The following is a 20,120-nucleotide window of genomic DNA, read 5'->3' as shown; positions in this document are numbered from 1 at the left end:
GACAGCTCTATGTTTATGTATAATAATAATCAATAAATTTGAGAGTTGATCTGTGTTTATTAATTATTGTAACCAAACTAAGTGACAAACATTCATTTTGAAAAAAACTTATATAACTGTAAATATTTGTTCTGTTCTGTAACGATATCAAACATCTACTCGAAAACCGGGAGAGACGGACAATAAACGTGTGGTACTGTTCGCCGGTCACTAGTAAATTCCGGTCAAAATAGACCAGGAGAGACCGGGAATTACCGATTGGAATACACCCCTCTATAAATAGATTTTCGGAATATATAGGTCACCAACTCATCATTCTATTCAGCTTTCGGATACATGAACCATAATAACCCACTGTGTACTACAAAATGATAAATAAAAATACCCCGAAGAGCGCGATTTATTGACGGAAAAGGTTATTTCATTTGAAAATGTTTGCATTGCGAAATTCTCCAGTTCGCTATTCATTGTATATATCGCGACATTTCATTTTTAAATAATAAAATGGTTTCCTGCGGGGAACATTTTTAATGATATTAATATATTTCATTTAACTATTTTCAGGGGGTGGGGCGAGGATAAATAAACGTTTGTATCTGGATATATTTGACAGTAATCGATTAATATAGAAGAAGGTCTTTGGAAACTGGTGACCGTTGATGACCGGAGAAGATCGAACATAAAACAATTATTTCTTTTTTAAGAAAAAAATTAAATAGGCCTACCATTTTATGAATAATTCCGAGCAAAAAAAAAAGTAAACACACAAGTATTTATGATGGCAGATGCCACTACGAATATTTTAATTTTGTAGATTTTCAGTATAAACAATTTATTGTTTGTAACATTTTGAGATACATATTAAAGAAACATTGATCATTTTCAAACACATCATTCAAGTTTTTCCATCTTAAACGGTAACATAATTATAGAAAATTAAAAATATCACGTAATAGTTTTTTGTTCTTAAATAGACCTGTGTCTAATTCCCTAGAGGATTATCTGTAACGTACCAGCCAACGGTATTTATCCAGGTTTCCGAAAAGGTCAATTAACCAATCATGTACGGTTTACAGATCACATGCTCCTCCATGTACCGAAAACAGGTCACGTGCTCCTCCATGGCTCTAAAGTTAAACGCGTACCAATACCCTGTGGTCTCCAGACCGCAGTTAAGCACCCTCATACTGGTCGGAATAAACGGCTTTTATTATGTCCGACTAAAAGGCTCGAGAAGTTGCTGTCGCCCTTTCACATTGCGCCGAGGACGCCAAAAATAAACTTATACAGGAAAACAAATACATGTACAGATATACAGTACGATTAAGATTGCAAAGATCAGAAAATACCACAGAGCTTGCAGCCCTTTGATTTATTTTATCGTTTATTTCGGAAATCCCTTGTGTATATTATTAGTATAAATATAATATTATATAAAGCCAGAAATGAATGTATGGAAAGAACCAAACTCAAACCCACCCAGCTAATGTTAAAGTAAACTATATAAGATAGTTATTCTTAAAATATGTGAACCATAGATAACACCTTTGATACTCTTTTATACAAGAAAAAAAAACAACAACAACAAAAACAAAGAAAAATTTTTAAAAAATCGGGAAAAAAACCCAAGTGCAAAACATCTCTTATGAAAAAACAACTGTTTTATTGTATATGTCTAAGTTTATAATGGAAACATTCAACACTGGTGATCTTTTAAAAGAGGTATGGTGACGTCATAATTTATCGTTTCTACGTTCACGCTTTCTGGTCCTGTCTTCCAGAAAGATATCAAGGCCTTGTATGATAGTTGCAGCATCATCTAGTATCTCTTTTGGTACAAAGCGTTGCAGAGCTAAAGTTATACCTGTAATAGCTATTACCCCTGTCCCTATAATCGCCTTTTCGATGACAGAATTCGCCTGTAATGTAAAAAAATAAATAAATATATAATAGACACACATTTATTTTCTCAAAAAAAATTACTTATGAAAGAGACATATTATTGTACCGACTTTTTATTTACGAACATCATATTGTCTATTATTAAGTATTTCTGAAGGATTAAGTACATGTAGTGTTTAATGTGATAGCCACATATACAGGGATCAAGTTTGTTTGTTTGTTTGTTTGTTTCATTTTACGCCTTTTCCCAACAGTATTTCAGTCATATAGGCGGGTAGTTTCCTAACCATCGTTCCAGGGTTCGAGCCCTAATCGCGAAGAGACCATGGTTCCTCATATGACAACAGACCATCACCGGTTAGCGCACTCGAAAATGATTCATTAGTTGTAAAAACGAAGAGCTTGAACTAAACATTACTTTTCAAGGCGTTCTTCTTGTTGCAACCAATATGGACGTTGAGAATAAAGATGACAGCCGGCAGTTTTGTAAATAACCTGCTCCTGATTCGAAATATCGAAATTTATTACATACTTATAAATGAAATATTGAGAAATATTGATGAAATAAAATGCATATTTTCATTTTCCGTATTTTCACTGTAAAAATTTATTTTTCACTGCAGTGAAACATATTTTCCGTATTTTCACTGGTGTCTTGCCGGACTACTTTCTTTTAAATTCTGCCAGTACACAAAATTTAAGGGAAAGTCTTTCAAATTTTAATGTCAAAAAAGAGAAAAATGTATAATTATTATAATAAACAGAAAATTCAAGTTTTTTCTATAAATACATGATTTATTTTCATCTTGTGGCATGAAAATTACCATATTTCACTCGTGGCTACCGCCACTCATGAAATATTTATTTTCATACCACTCGATGAAAATAAATCATGTATTTATAGAAAAAACTTGAATATCCATTATATATTTCACCTTGTGAACACCAAAAGTTCATATTTCACTCGTGGCTGCGCCTTTTTGTGCTGGCTCGATGAAATATATTCCGATCTTACACTGAATTAAACAAATATCCTTTATTAATATCCTCGAGGTGCCAGTTTCGTTGACATGTGTCGGACCCCAAAAACACTTTATTGTGTTTTAAAATGTTTTATAATGTTGAAAGAATATATTCCTTGTTTGAATTGTCTGTTATACTTATATTGAATGTATGTGTTGTACGTGACTAGGTTATCATTGTACGGACATGTAATATGTTTCGATGCATTTCCTCCATAAAAGGGGTGGGGCATGTAGTTTTGTCCATGTTTGTTCTTGTTTTTCGTGCTTGCACGTTGTACCGATGTAAACAATAGAATGTGGGAACATCCATTTCTAGTTACATAATGTAAAGGAGTTCTAATGAAAAAATATCTTACTTATTGTGTGCGAAAATTAAGTTTCGTGTGTGTGTGTGTGTGTGTGTGTGCTTGTGTGTGTGTGTGTGTGTGTGCGTGTGTTGGTGCGCGTGCGTGTGCGTGTGTGTGTGTGAGTGTATGTGCGTGCGTGCGTGCGTGCGTGCGTGCGTGCGTGTATGTATGTATGTATGTACGCACGGGTTGAACACATGAGAATGGGGCTCCAAGTGCCAGAAACGAACACGTCAGTCGTCAACTTAGGATAACGCAGACGCAATCGTATACATTGAGATCCAGCCTAATGACATTTGCTCACATTCAAATATAAATACATGTATGTACTTACTTGTTTACTTGTAGGAACTCCATATCTACAATAAGTGGCAAAATGTTCACAATTACTCCACAGGATATTGTATTTTATTTCGCCAAGCTTAGCCAGAGCCCGTTTTATAATGACATCTGCAGCATCAGGGCTATATAATTATGAACGAATGAAATCAAGTGTTTACTTAACCTGTAGAATTTTGATTTGTAAAATAAACCAAGCCTTTGCATTAGTTATCAAATCTAAATTAAGGATATCGTTGAAATAAAAGTTGCCATTAGTAAATGATTTATTGTATAGTGTTCTTGCAAACTGATAATTGATTACAAACAGCATACCTAGAAAACATTATGATATAAGGACAAGTTTCCTCATCAATAGTAAGTTTACCACGCCTAGTGAATTAGTTTCTTTATGTAACTGTTCGGAAACTAAAGTATGTACGTGATTGCCATGATTTCAAGATAGAACCGGTGTTAGCCAATGCAGGCGCTTGTTATAAAATCAAAATCAAACGTTAATACGCCTCAGTGTATCTAAACAAGGGGCAGGACGTGAAGTGATTGCCCACTTGGTTCAAGCGAGCGAATTGAATGCAAACTTGACAAAATGGCGAAAACGGCGTGATTTTTTTGAAACGGGTGAACGAGTTTTTGCCAGGCAAGTGGGTTTCTTTGTTATTTTGAAGTTCATAAGTATGTCTATTCCATAATGCAATATATATGCCACACTCGGTTAAAGGTTTCAGCATTCTAGATTCTGTTTTGACGAAGTTATTGAAGATATAAACTGATCATGTAGATATTTTGAAATTTGACATATGACTGTTCTGGTCGGTTTTTCTCCTTATTTATTCAAATTTGGAAGTTTTAAACTGCGTTTAACAAAAACAAAACATGTTTCTGTCAATGCTGTACAAATGGTTTAGTTCGCAAGTCCGAAGATAACGTTCAATACACAAAAATATCTTGTTCAATCACATTTTGGTTGCAGACTTATACTTCAAGCATTTTTGGTTGCAAACTTTTGTGTCAATGTGGCATGCATATTTTTAGCGAGGAATAACTTATCATTTTTTTTAAATAATTAGCAATATTATGGCAATTATGTCGGTTCATCTAATAAGAAATATATAATACAAATTGTGCATGCGTGCAGATATATCCTAACACAGGGTCTTTCAAATAGATATATAACACAATACAATGTATGCTAAATTAAAGTTCAGTTGTGTTTATCTTCATCATTTTTTTCTCCTCGATATACTCCTTTTCTTTTTACAAAGTCTTAGGACCTTTTTTATATCTTTGCATGAGTAACTGTAAAGGAAAAGAAGAAGAAAATAGCAACAAACAACTTTCATTATTGTTCTTTTTTGAGATTTGAAATAAATTTGATTATATAGTAGATAAAAACTATATTAACATTGACACAAGATCATTATTTACATGTTTCTTTAAATTGTTCCTTATTATTGACCAATCGAAAAAATTTCCAAATTCCCTAACTCGAACAATGACTTTAAGTAGTTTTGTCACACAACAGTTAATGTAAATAACCAATCGTATATCATTTATATTATGATATAATAATCAGAATCATCTTTAGAATACCAATGGACATATGATGTACATCAAATCCGAAATATTGTAAACAAGCATGTACGTCATTTCAACTTTTGGTTTGTAAAAACATTTTAAGTACATGTCTAAAGCAACTGCTGATCATTACATACGAAACAAACAAATTAAAATTTCTTGTGGTTTTGATAAACTTTGGAAATTTTGCCGAATAACATCGTACATGTATGTGTGCACATGTCCTTATGTTTATGATGAAAATAATTCACGTAAATACAACAGTTCTCTCAAATGTATACGTTTGTTTTGTATGTAGTTTTCATTTGCATTTTACATATGATGACATATTTTAGAATTGAAGTATCAATAAATATTTTTCTATATGCTATTATTTTGTTTGCAAGCTTTTACTGATGATTATAACCATGTAATTTGAAACATAAAGTGCATAATTGTTGTAAAAGAAGAAAGTAGAAATAACATTTATAACAAAAAGAAGTAACAGAACATAAATGTCAATAATTGCTATTGAAAATATGTTAATAGATATAACCTTCTACACTCCTTTTGCAAAGTTTTACTATGGATTTTTCAATAGAATAAGAATAAGTTTGCAACCAAAAATGCTTGAAGTACAAGTCTGCAACCAAAATGTGCTTGAACAAGATATTTTTGTGTATTGAACGCTATCTTCGGACTTGCGAACTAAACCATTTGTACAGCATTGACAGAAACATATTTTGTTATTGTTAAATGCAGTTCAAAACTTCCAAATTTGAATAAATTAGGAGAAAAACCGGACAGAACAGTCATATGTCAAATTTCAAAATATCTACATGATCAGTTTATATCTTCAATAACTTCGTCAAAACAGAATCTAGGATGCTGAAACCTTTAACCGAGTGTGGCATATATATTGCATTATGGAATAGACATACAAATGAACTTCAAAATAACAAAGAAACCCACTTGCCTGGCAAAAACTCGTTCACCGGTTTCAAAAAATCACGCCGTTGTCGGCGGCATCGCAATTTTGTCAAGTTTGCAACCAATTCGCTCGCTTGAACCAAGTGTGCAATCACTTCACGTCCTGCCACTTGTAAATATGTACATGTAAATCCGTACGTGTCTTAGCCAGGAGTTCTTCTAGCTACATAGACCAAGTGCATAAATTATTATACATGTAACTAGATATTCTAATGCTTGATCATGAAGTCTTTAGTTACAGATACATTTTTACAATTTTTAGACTATATTTAAAACCTAAATACAATATTTTATTTAACAGAATGTATAGAAAATAATTGAATACAAAGGCATTGTTTATTGAACTGATAAACAACAATGAAGGACATACCATTGTTCTCTGTCTTTGTTATTATTTTTGTAGACTTTACTGCCAGCCGCTACTTTCTTAAAGTCATCGATTTGCACATAAGCTTTTGCGAAAGTTTGACCACAGATTGTAAAAAAACATCCAGAGTTGCTGACACTTGCATTTAAACTTTCTTTACTATCACCTGTCATGTGAATAACTAACCCATCACCTAAAATAGAAAGAAGCAGATAGTACAATTTTATATATACAATATACGTAATACATTATAGCATATTGCACGAAAGATATGAAAAACGTAACAAAACACAAAGTTCACATTGAATATTTTAATCAGTATCAAGGAGTTAATATTTTGTCTTAGTTTCACTTTTTATGGTAAATCTGGTTTGTTTTCTTTTTGAACTGCAAATAGTAAGTGTGTTCATTGAAATTTATTCTATATTTAAAAACGGCACGCATTTTTTCCTACTGAATATAGAAGGACAGAAAGTGTGTGAAAATATGCAATAAAAACGCTGTTGACATTCTTGAAATATTTAGACATGTGACTTAACCACTATAGAAAAGGTGACGTGTTGAAAATAAGTTTACGACTATCTATTACAAATTTTTATCAATATTCAAGTTAAAAGGGACACGACTCTATAAAATAATGCTTGAAAGTAAATGCCCCCCCCCCCCCCCCCTTAGTTTTACTTCAAGTGACATTGTCGTAAAGTAGTGTAAGATTCATGTTGAAATCTTGCATAATTTGGGAATAATTCTGCTGAATAAGAATTTAACAAACATTGTTGAAAAACTTGATGAGTGGTCCCTCTAGACATTAAGCTTTGAGAGTAATGCCTAAAGTCCTAAAACTCTGCTTTGTTATTAAAGATTCATTTTAATACTGTTCATTTAGAAAAAATTCTATTTAATTAGGCAAATTGACAAAAGTTAGAAAGGGACATAACTGGAAAAATATACCACGTAGCTTTAAAAAGTATGCCTTTTTCTAACATTTGAATATTGTCATGATAAACACGTATTCCAAGTTTAATGTTACAACTATTCATTGTTTTAAAATCATTCTACTTTTAAAATTGGCAATTGTGACAAAAATTCTAAGTTAACAAGGGCATGTTAACAAGGGCATGTTACTAAAAATATTTCTTTTTTGAAATATTTTGTCTCTTCTCTTACAACTGCAATTTGTCAAGGTCAGCAAGTATTCCAAATTTCGTGTTGATATCTTTGAATAATGTTTTAATAAAAGGCTACATTAAAGTTTTTGCAAGACGACGGCAACAAAGATATTGGTCCGTACGTACATACTTCAAATGTTATGCATCAGTATCGGTTCTAATGACTAGAGGTTGAATTGTGTACATTCGCTATAATAACGTTCTCGTAATATATCACAAATGACATTCATTGGAGTATCCTTCATTTGTATAAGTGAACATGTGAAAAAGAAAGAAGTTAGTATATTTTTATGACAGTAATTGAAACTGTGATGTTATACCTGCATAAACAGCCCAGTGTGAATATAAGCCTCTATCAAACTCCACAAGATCTCCCTTCTTTAGGGTATTCAGCTCTCTAACGTTATGACTGTACATTGTCATAGCTCTGTGATTTTAGCGACATGCACGCTCTGAAAAATGATACATAAAGTTTTAGGGTTTGAAATGAGTTATAAATGAATATCTAAAGGCCCATATACACAGTCCGGTTTGGCGTTTCGGTTTGTTACGGTTTAGTCGACCGGGATCAACAGTGCTTAACCGGCGAAGGGCCGTAGCGATTCCGTGAAGTACCGGGACAAACCTTGGTGAACCGGGACAAACCGGAAGATCGCCACGGTTGTATACAAGCGGTAATAGACGGTGGCGTCACGGCCTCATGCCGATAATAGACAGTTTTAGGAACCGGTATATATACACTCGAAGTGCTACTTTGGATAATTGTGTTAAGTGAACATAAAGAAGGGCCATTCTGCTATTTCTTCTGCTGTGAGCTTTCCTTACTCTCCGGTTGGTTTGATCATTCCAAAGGTACCTCAACCTCTGTAGGCGTTTCCAAACTTTGTTCCCCTTTCCTTCGGGTGGAATCTCTGCTGTCTTTTTTTACCAAATGACTGATGTCAACGTGGTTAAACAGTTTTATTCTCATACACTTGAACAGGGAAGCATCGGCGCATTCCCGGGGCGTCACCGGGACAGTGCAGGCATCACCCATAGTTTAACCGTGGCGACATCGGCGATGGTCGGGATGGACCGTGATGAAACCGTGTCTAGTCGGGTCTTCACTGGGTTAGCATCGGCACTTACCGTATAAATACGTTGCTATATCGGGTACTGAATCGGGAGTACAACTGGGCTATGTCGGGGATGTGTAAACGCAATTTGATTTTTCAGAAAAACACCACGGAACACCCTGGTTCACCGGCTTAAGACACCGTAGCGTTACCATGGCCATTACCGGGTCAGTGTAAATGGGGCTTAAACAACGGGTATAAATTAACGGTGAAGGAAACATGCATCTCGTGACCACGCACCGTTGTTGCACGTGTTTTATTATATGAGTGACTCAGGGCGTAATGTAAGCAGGCGACAACCTGGTATTGTTGCTGATACTCTTAAATATTTTGAATTGCCTCATTTTCACGTACCACAGCATTTCCGCACAGCGTCAAAATATCATACTTCTGATCGAGACACCGTATCTCTCTGTCATACAAAGTTGATATCAAGCCTGCATACGACATTGAAGAAAAACAGAAAATAATTTGCCTTAAATAAAGTAAAATCGTCTAATTTTTCATTCCATCGAATGCCATTTAATTTGAAGCTTACTTCTATTTACTAAATGCAAAAAGCTGTACTAACTACGTCAAGATAGTGAAAACAGTTGGGTCATATGGTAAAAAACAGTGCTTTGAATTTGACTTCCTAGCAAGTCCCTTCAGTTCGGACGACCGATAGAAATACCGTATAAATAGGTACATTATTGTCGTTTGAACAAGTTACACCACTTTTATTTGTAGTGTTGGGGTTTTTGGATACCAACCTCCATGCTTTCTACCACTGTGTGCAGTTTAAACATATTATGTTCAAAGATTTTTAAGTTATGCTCCAGTCAAAACAGTTGGAAGGAGGGACAAAGGTAAATGATGTTCTCTCCACAGTGTTCAGACTGATTGCTGGCGGCATCCATTTTTGCGTATCTGATTGTAGTGAATGAATCTCATTTATAGCGTAAAATCATTAGGAGCAGTCTACAAAAATTGTTTTGCGCATGCTCCGTTTCAAAATACGACTTAACTTAAACGAAAAATTAACATCGAAGTGAACAAATCGGTACGTAGAAAAATCGGAAAATATCATTTACGTCACTTAGCGCTACGTTAATTCCGTTTTAAACATTTAAATTGTATAAATCAATTACCGTATTGTTTTCTTAATAGCGTTTACTATTTCATATTCAGATAAATAGTAACAGTGAACATTACAGGTACAATATCACCATGCACTATTATATGACCGAGTGAACCGTGTACCGAAATTTTGCTGCTCCTTAAACTTTTTAACCGGTACGACTAAATAACGCAACGGAGATTTTTTGGCGCAAATGGCACAAATTTTATTCAAGATTTTCCTCAAATATTAATTGTGGTTGGAGACATGCAGCTTAATATACTGTTTATTCCAATCAAATGATATAAACATTTTTATGTAAATCTGTGACTTTAAATACTTTATGCCCGTTTTGCAAAATGTAGAGGAAATGTTTCCATATACTTACCAAAACATTAACCGAAAATTTGCTTATTGAATCTTACAAGAAACTTTATATTTTGATACTACTTTTAATATATAAACATGTGTATATCATTTATTCTAAATTTAGTTTGATGTTATTCCCTTTGTAGAAAAAGTATCCCTTCCTTAAGCGACAAGAAAAAAGTCCATTTCTCCGGCATATATTCTTTCAAAACATTTTAAAAAATGCGACAAATCAGGGGACTTGAGTCCAGAATCAACGAGTCATATTGACAAACACAGGAACAGTCATTTCCATGGATAAAAGGAAATTCAAGAAAGTTTCAACATTAAATCGTATAAATTCGTAACAACCCTTCATCTTTTTTGGCATAATATTAAGTACTGGTATCCCGCGAGCTGAAGTTTATAATACTTGTATCATTCCGGGTACACTCCTTTGAAAATCAAAATTTCTGATAAAATTCAATTTCTGACATAAATTTAATGGGATCACCTCTATTTTTCAAAATTTATTTCCTAAAATACTGTAAGTTCGCGTATATATGATGCACATAAATGTATATGGGACGAAATTAATTAAATACCAATACTCAAAACTAAGTGGTATTCAGTATTGTTTTACTGAAGACACCTCAAGGTAGCCCCCTCCTTATCTCACAGATTCTAAACTTTCCTGAGTTCACTCATCGTCGGATACCCACGGCCGAACCATTAAAGGGAGACACAGGCAAAATTTTCATTTCTTAGTTTTGCATTTTTTTATTCATAATTCTGTAAATGCCCTCAAAATGAGTATATTAGGCAGTCAAAGGAACAAAACTTTCCTCCATATAAAGCATGAAATGGTGGTTTCCTAACCTGACCCGCGTGGGTCAGGTTAGAGCGCTAGGACTTCACAATAGTTGTCACAGTGAACTCTGGAAATGTTAAAAAACATGTCAAATGAATGATTTTGACTTGTTTCAGTCATACAATATCCACAGTATCTGTTGATGTAACTTCAAGGATTTGTTCAAGTCACCTGACTTGTTTTAAAACTATTCGGTGATTCTATTGGCGTCTCAATTTTGTTCAACATATATAGATATATTTATGTTTCAAATCCAAAATATATAGAATTTAAAGAGAAATTCATGCTGAAACATTTAGAAATGTCGTTTTAGCGCCAGTTGAGTACAAAAGATCATTTTAATATTTTTGTCATTATTTTGCCTAAATATCCCTTTAACATTTATCAGTTTTGATTGCATGTTATGTGACATGTTTATCAATCGTGAGTATCCGACTTGCATGTTATGTGACATGTTTATATCAATCGTGGGTATGCGACGATGGAGTTCACTCGACACTTACTTTATAATCTGAATACCGATTTACTGAAAGTTGAGGACTGTCTTGACCGTTAGGCAATTATATGGGATTTACTCAATGAGTGTGAGTGTAAGTATCGATTCTGAATACGGGCCATAGTTACTTTGGTGATGCCCTAGGCCCTATCGTCGAAAATAAGAATGAATCGAAAGCAAAATGGCGGCCATTTTATTTCATTTTATTTAGAAAACAGACCACGTGACCAGATTTTATACTGTTAAAAAATACTGTTACCTCTATGTAACATTACAAAATTCTTAGTCACGTGGTACACTTGCATTAACAGTAAGAATAACTCCCAGAGGCCTATGGGAAATTAATATTACGAAAAAAGTGAGGGGTAATAATAAAATATCATCCCTCGTAACGCTTAACCCCTTGCTATTAACGCCTCGTGTTATTTGACAGATCGGCTGAAAAGATTTAGATCTATACTGAAATTTTAAAAAAAACTGTTATGTTATTAATCGGTTAAGACTATCTGAACTTGGTATTATTTTATAATTAAAAATTCAAATGACATACTGCATTAAGAAATATAATTTGTATGTTGTGCATACAGTTTAGGTTATCTTACCTGTACCTGTATGTAATCATCCAACTCTGACATGGGAGTTAAATCAATTATCCTATATTCAATCCGGAAACAGTTAATTTATAATTATCTACTACACAAACTTTTCTATCTCCAACGTTTCGAGGGGTTAAACCCCTCTTTATCAAGGAGTTACTGTTTATTTTTATATAAATCACATATTAATCTTCTTACATGTCTTATCTTTAACTATGTTATGCATACAGGAAATGACGTCGTTGACTTCAACAATAAAAATTACGCAAAATATGATGATGACGTTTTCCGTCAAAATTGTTCCACTGCATAACGTTGCTCCCCTTATTTAATATTATTTATAATATTAACATAGCAAGAATAATGAAACTTATTTCATTGAAAATACATTAAAAATAATAATAATAATAAAACTGATAATGATAATAATAATAATTATGATTATTAAAATTTTTTCTACTAAAACATTCCAATAATATTTACAATAGCAAATAATTTAATAATAATACAAATAATAATAGTAATAATCATAATAACAATGGTAATAATAATAACAATGGTAATAATATTAATAATAATAATGATAATAATAATAATAATAATAATGATAACAACAATGGTAATAATAATAAGGATAATAATAATAATTACAACAATAATAATAATGAAAATAATAATAACCATTGATGATAATAGTAATCATACATGTAGTAGGAAATAACCGTAACAATAATAATAAGGATAATAACAATGGTAATAATAATAACAATAATGGTAATAATAATAATGATAATTATAACAATAATAATCATGAAAATAATAATAATCATGATAATAATAATAATCATGATAATAGTAATAATCATAGTAGGAAATAACCGTAATAACCGATCGGTATTTTTGTAAAACTGCGTTGTTGCAATCTAATTTTAATTTTTTTTCAATTATATTTTTCTAACTACTAAAACATGGTAATTTTAGTTAGACACTGCTTATCACGTGTCGCTTGTCATTATTACTATTATTATTATTATTATTATTACTATTATAATTATTATTATACCTTTTATTATTATTACTGCTGTTATTATTATTATTATTATCAAATTTACAGTTATTTGCTGGTATGATTATTATGACTATTATTATGATTGTTATTGTTATTATTATTACGGTTATTTCCTACTATTATTATTATTATTATCATGATTATTATTATTTTCATGATTATTATTGTTATAATTATCATTATTATTATTACCATTATTGTTATTATTATTACCATTGTTATTATCCTTATTATTATTGTTACGGTTATTTCCTACTATGATTACTATTATCATCATGGTTATTATTATTTTCATTATTATTATTGTTGTAATTATTATCATTATTATTATTACCATTGTTGTTATCATTATTATTATTATTATTATCATTATTATTATTAATATTATTACCATTGTTATTATTATTACCATTGTTATTATGATTATTACTATTTTTATTTGTATTATTAGACAGACAGACAGACAGACATATACTTTTATTTACAATCAGGTTCTACAGTACATAATACATGAGAACAACATGATTTAATCACTTAGACAAAAATAGAATATATATACACATGGCAGTTTGCATGCAGATCATGGTGTGAATATAAATTGTGGAAAGGGTATTTACTAAAATTAATTATCATTATTATTTTATCAACAAAGGGGACAGTTTAAAATTATATACTTATATTTGATGGTCATCAAATCTTAAATTGTACAATCACTTTAGCGTTTATATAGCCATTTTTATATTATTATTAAAGATCCTGTATGTTTTGTGATTGATATTGTTACTGTGTGTATCACACACTTGCAAAATATTATATATGTATATAATTATGCAAAATAAACAATTTTCAAACATCCAAGAATATGTAAAATGTGTACTGCAAATATGTGTGCACATTATATTTAATCAGGTTAATATACGTACCTGATTTAATCAATAAGTTACATGCATTCATTTCTTATTGGAAAATTTGACTTGGAATTTATAGAAAATAAATTTCTAATTACCTCCCTTTTTTTAACGCAAAATGTTAAATTGGGTAATATCTTTATAGATAATGCTTATTTGAACTTACAAGATTGACAAATCTTAATTTGAGCGTCATATTTATGAAAAAAACCATGAAAAAAATGTGTTACAGGATCTTTAAATTATTTGCTATTGTAAATATTATTGGAATGTTTTAGTAGAAAAATTTTTAATAATCATAATTATTATTATTATCATTATCAGTTTTATTATTATTATTATTATTTTTAATGTATTTTCAATGAAATAAGTTTCATTATTCTTGCTATGTTAATATTATAAATAATATTAAATAAGGGGAGCAACGTTATGCAGTGGAACAATTTTGACGGAAAACGTCATCATCATATTTTGCGTAATTTTTATTGTTGACGTCAACGACGTCATTTCCTGTATGCATAACATAGTTAAAGATAAGACATGTAAGAAGATAAATATGTGATTTATATAAAAATAAATAGTAACTCCTTGATAAAGAGGGGTTTAACCCCAATTATCCTATAAAATCCTTTACCAGACTAATTTACTCCAAAATCCGTAAACGACTAAATAATTCACACATTTAAAAACCACATCCGATAATTTGAGATTATTATTGTGTATTATTAATTAACTTTTCAATATGAGGTAAGTTTTCACTTCAAATGTAAGGCTAATATGAAGATCAGACATTCTCAAAATAAAACAAGGCCTCAGGCTAATACTTTATTATTAACATTATATTGTTTACTATGCAAAGTGTATAAGCTGTGCACTGACGCATAAAAGCAAGCGGCAAGTGCACTAAAATAGCTACATACACAGCAAGAATGATCATTTGGTCTAAACGGTACAAGAGAAAGTCCACTTAAAGGGTAAGTCTGCATATTATCCTAGATTGGAAGTGTCAACAACTATATATAGTCTAAGAAATAAATGGCTTAGGAGGTAAATCAACGTCACTGTAACTTACTAGTATAATGATTTCAACTCATACGTTCGAACCCTACGCTCTGACATGTTATTATGATGATCTTGTTATTGTTTTCCTCTCTTTTATTTACTTTGTCTTTTGTTTGAATATATTTTGTTTTAAATTTCTATTTTTTCCTTTATTTCTTTTTTTTTTTTTTTTGTTTTTTTTTTTTTCTTTTTAAAAATCAAATTATTTTAAACACACTGCGATTACTAATATTATTAATATCAATAATGGGTACAAAAATATTTTATCCCATGCATTTGAAACAAGCTGACTTGGACGCTCTGCCTATACTGAGCTATCAAGGCACATTAAAATATGACGTTTTAGGTTGTCTTTTATTTAATATAAGGATTCAGTCTGCCTCACCCACACCGTACAATCAAATGGGCAAACAGCCGTTCAACCGTCGACAGCCGTACTTGTATATACATGTCGCTGTAAAAAATACAATTGACGGACGATAAGTATTTATCCCAGTTGTGTTCGAGTAAATCAATGTTATGGATTCATAGTCTATATCCAAAGGAGCATGCAAGGAATATATAATGATGAAATGTTGACGTTTACGAATCGTATCTTAAAATGATTTATTTATTTATTTATGAGAAAATATAAGTTTTTGTGACTTTAAAAAATGCCGCTTCTCATCAGAAAGTGTGGTTATTTTTAGTCAAAATTCACGTAAAGTAAAGCTTGCACAGGGCCAGAAATTTGTAAGTATGCTCCTATGAATCCACAACATTGATTTACTCGAACACAATTGGGATATGTTAAAAAGAGATAAATACTTATCGTCCGTCAATTGTGTTTTTACACAGACATGTATATACTAGTACGGCTGTCGACTGTTGAACGCCTGTCTGCCCATTTGATTGCACGGTGTGTAACCTATTTTTCGCATTGTTATTAATCTTTGTTATGTAAACAAAGGCTGAAGTTATCACCCTGGGACAGTACGGTGCACAGGGAGGAACTGTCATGTGACCTTTCCCTATGAATACTCCAGATTTCCATTGCACTGTCCGCTCTACAGACACCAACTCTATGTCTTATACCTAGAATCACAGGCGTTCGGCACATTTGCCTTGCCAATAATATGAGCCGTGTCACGACAAAATCAACATATGGTGTTCGGGAACTTGGGTTCTACTTCAAATATAAATCTAAACGAGTATGCGCCTTTAACTTATATTTCCTTGATAAACGTCAATAAGCGTTGATAAGCGTTGATAAGCGATTCTCTGAAATATTCATTTACAATTTGTACTTCGCAATAAATAATAAACATAAAAACATTCACATCATCAATAAATTATATATGAATTACACAATAAATCTAATAAGAATTTTGTACCTTTAAATTTAAATCTTACTGTAAATTATCTTTTAAAACAATTGCATTATTTTGTTAAACTAAACATACCGATTTTGACTTGTCTCAATACATCAAGTTCCAGATTTAAAATGACGAGATTCTCAATAACAAAACAAAACAAAATGATGACGTCGACGTAAACATCTTACGTCGCGTAAAGTAGCGTAACATATTGACGCCATTAACAACGTTCACAAATCTGAAGTACTTAGAAATCAATACGTTTCTAACATATGGGTTTGCGACCAGCATGGATCCAGACCAGCCTGCGCATCCGCGCAGTCTTATCAGGATCCATGCTGTTCGCTTACCAACCCTATTACATGTAGAGAAACTGACAGCGAACAGCATGGATCCTGATCAGACTGCGCGGATGCGCAGGCTGGTCTGGATCCATGCTGGTCGCAAACCCATATGTTGGTTTTGTCGTGACGCGGCTCATATATACAATGTATTTTATATAGTAAACGGGTGCTGGATGGTAATTTTGTTCTTAATGATCAAGGACTATTATTCTATAATATTTTGACCATTATTGGCATGACAAATGTGCCGAACGCCTGTGCATTAACATTTCCCATAATAAAGTCATAACCTCCCTGTGAAGGTCTCTTATCAATGCAACTAAGTGGTTTCCGGATATGTAATGATTCTTACTACATGTATAATTTATATTATTTTTGACTTAGTTTTTACATGAATGCATGACGTTGATGATGAATAAATGAGCTGTTATACAAATTACTGGCTTCCCCCCCCCCCCCCCCCCCCCCCCCCCCCCCTGATACAACATACCATGACTATTGAATACAGGTCTGTGACGCGGGTTGTTTGTGAACTGTTCACATCTTTTAATCAATACATCCGCGGTTAATGTTCAAGGTCCGCCCATTGAGTTACTGTTACAAAATAAAAGCATTAGTTTACACATATATAAGCAAAAGTACATTGCCACTCGTAAGATGAGCTATAAAACGCGTCAATTACAATTTTTGTCACATGAAAAACTTCAAACATGCACAATTTTCGTCTGTTGCGTTATTTTATCAAAATCTTTCACCCATATGTCACACCCCCGCCCCAGGAAACCATGATCTGCATCCTCCCCTGTTAAAACTCAAATTAATTAATAATTATTCTAAACTTGTATTACCATTTGCCTAATTAGACTCTGACATCTTTCTGTATGTATACTCGTCATACTGACCGAAAGTCGATGGTACGATGATGAAATCGCAATGGTGCGATGGTGAAAACGCGATGGCACGATGGTGAAAACGCAATGACACGATGATGAAAACGCGATGGTACGATGGTGAAAACGCGATGACACGATGATGAAAGCGTGATGTACGATGGTGAAAACGCGATGGCACGATGATGAAATCGCAATGGTGCGATGGTGAAAACGCGATGGCACGATGGTGAAAACGCAATGACACGATGGTGAAAACGCGATGGTACGATGGTGAAAACGCGATGACACGATGATGAAAGCGTGATGGTGAAAACGCATGGTACGATGGTGAAAACGCGATGGTACGATGGTGAAAACGCGATGGCACGATGGCGAAAGCGCGATGGCACGATGGTGAAATCGCGATGGTACGATGGTGAAAGCGCGATGGCACGATGGTGAAAGCGCGATGGTACGATGGTGAAAACACGATGGCGAAAACGCCATGGTACGATATAACATCGCGTTTTCACCATCGTATCATCGCGACATCGCGATTTCACCATCGTACGTACCATCGTGTTTTCACAATCGTACCATCGTGTTTTCATCATCGTGTCATCGCGTTTTCACCATCGTACCATCGTGTATCGAGGGTAAGGACGAAATAAAAAAATCACTAATGCCAAACGGAACACCGTATAAAACACTATAAGCACATCAAAATTTATTTGTACGTATTTGCCGCGTCTGACCAATTTAATTTTGTAAATACGTACTACTAAACTTTAACCTATACTTAAATTGCGGCATCTGTTACACATATTTAGTTCCGTCGAATTCTAATAATCTACGAAACAATATACCATTTCATAATGTTCCAGTACAGAATTTACATGTATAATTTTAGCAGTTTTTAGCAGTTTTGTACATAGTAGAAAGAAAGTCTCAAAATTTCGACTGCAAGACCGACCGACTTTACAAACTGATATTACACAGACGTCGACCTTTACGAATGGCGGCCATAGTCAATTGGTAACAAACCCTAAAGAGCACAATTTGTTTGGCTATTAGAAAGCATGCTTTTAAAATAAGCTTTCTTCCTTTGATTTTACTGATTATCACATGACATCACTTGTTGTTTTTTTTCATGTAATATAACCATTACTTATTCAAAATAGTCATGTGATTAAAAAATGAGATGAACCATATTTATGAAAGCAAGTTTGGAAAAAAAGTCGCCTTAAAAGTACTTTTAATGTATGTTTATAATTATGATACCTGAAGATGAGAGAAATAGCTATATTCTATCAATCTTTTAAACTATGTTGACTGGGAATCGAGGGACGATCTTATCATTGTCAAGATGACCTTTTGCAACTTCATTTTTTCCCCTTTTATAAATTATTAAAAATTGCAAAGACGGGTAATAATAATAATGGAAAATTTATATAAAAAAGACAGATAGTCTAAAGCTGCCGATAAGCCGATTGAAAGAAAATCGTACTTAATGTTTACTGTGTGCAGTCCAAATAGCTTTTATACTTTGATCAATTAGAATAAAACTGCAACAACATTTAACGTACTGCCGCAAAAAGATTGGCATATCTAGAATAAATGTCTTCCATGTACTAATTGGAAAAGCTCAGTCCCCATCCCACTCCCATTTGAAATCAAATATCTACATTGCAGATTTAAGATAAAAGCAAAGACGACATGCATACTTATATTTACTTTTATTATTTTAATCATACATTGAAATGTTAGGTTCAACCAGTACTACATTGTCTTTTTTTTAAAAAGATACTTTTAAATGAACATTTTTCAGAGAAGCAGTTTTTAAAATGTTAATGCGTGTATAAAGATAAATATATAGTTTCTTTTATAGATCGCTAACGTTTCCTTGAATACATGCAATTCTAATATATAAACTATAACCTATACTTCTAACTTACAGCACAATAATCGATATTTCTGGCGGTTTCTTCACATATTATATACACGACACCAAATTAATATAACATCTTGACATATAGCATTTTATTCCCTATAAGATATGCTACACTAAGTTATGCTATAGTATTCATGCCCGTAGCATTCTGTGCTTTAAGCTCGGCTATTATGCTTCACATAATAAAGCGACATATTGGAACTACTTTCAGTCACATGGTAAAATGGCGACCTTCATGAGTCTCTTTTATAATAAATGAGATGGAGGTAATAATAATTTATATTGAGGAAAAAAGATTAACAGTAATATTAACAGTAAGTTTCCCTTCTAAATTAAGCCAT

At 32.6% G+C, this 20,120-nt stretch overlaps 1 protein-coding gene across 3 annotated transcripts; it reads right to left on the bottom strand.

Annotated features, from left to right (window-relative positions):
• Nucleotides 1–1,641: 1,641 nt before the first annotated feature.
• Nucleotides 1,642–16,761, bottom strand: LOC132720728 (phospholipase A and acyltransferase 3-like). Of its 3 annotated transcripts, none has more exons than XM_060704919.1 (5): nucleotides 16,700–16,761; nucleotides 8,014–8,145; nucleotides 6,528–6,717; nucleotides 3,609–3,738; nucleotides 1,642–1,919 (listed from the first exon to the last, which is right to left on the bottom strand). In XM_060704919.1, exons 2-5 carry the CDS (start codon nucleotides 8,114–8,116, stop codon nucleotides 1,734–1,736), a joined length of 609 nt encoding a protein of 202 aa, XP_060560902.1. In that variant the 5' UTR covers nucleotides 8,117–8,145; nucleotides 16,700–16,761; the 3' UTR covers nucleotides 1,642–1,733. The 3 variants fall into 3 exon arrangements, with proteins under 3 accessions (XP_060560902.1, XP_060560900.1, XP_060560901.1); XM_060704917.1 differs by lacking the exon at nucleotides 16,700–16,761 and adding an exon at nucleotides 12,225–12,447; XM_060704918.1 differs by lacking the exon at nucleotides 16,700–16,761 and adding an exon at nucleotides 12,231–12,447.
• Between the last annotated feature and the right edge of the window lie 3,359 nt (nucleotides 16,762–20,120).

The sequence above is a fragment of the Ruditapes philippinarum genome, unplaced genomic scaffold (assembly GCF_026571515.1).
Source record: "Ruditapes philippinarum isolate M1 unplaced genomic scaffold, ASM2657151v2 ctg3896_1_1_1_1, whole genome shotgun sequence".
Taxonomy (NCBI): domain Eukaryota; kingdom Metazoa; phylum Mollusca; class Bivalvia; order Venerida; family Veneridae; genus Ruditapes; species Ruditapes philippinarum.
Note: the sequence above shows the minus strand (reverse complement) of the source record. Positions and strands in the feature narration are given on the sequence as shown.

What these genes read in the sequence shown, in the direction of transcription:
- LOC132720728 (XM_060704919.1), bottom strand. Translation starts at nt 8,116, where the DNA reads ATGACAATGTACAGTCATAACGTTAGAGAGCTGAATACCCTAAAGAAG. An exon ending in AACAAAGACAGAGAACAATG is followed by an intron (nt 3,739 to 6,527) that starts GTATGTCCTTCA and finishes ATAATTATATAG; the next exon opens with CCCTGATGCTGCAGATGTCA. An exon ending in GAGTTCCTACAAGTAAACAA is followed by an intron (nt 1,920 to 3,608) that starts GTAAGTACATAC and finishes TTTACATTACAG; the next exon opens with GCGAATTCTGTCATCGAAAA.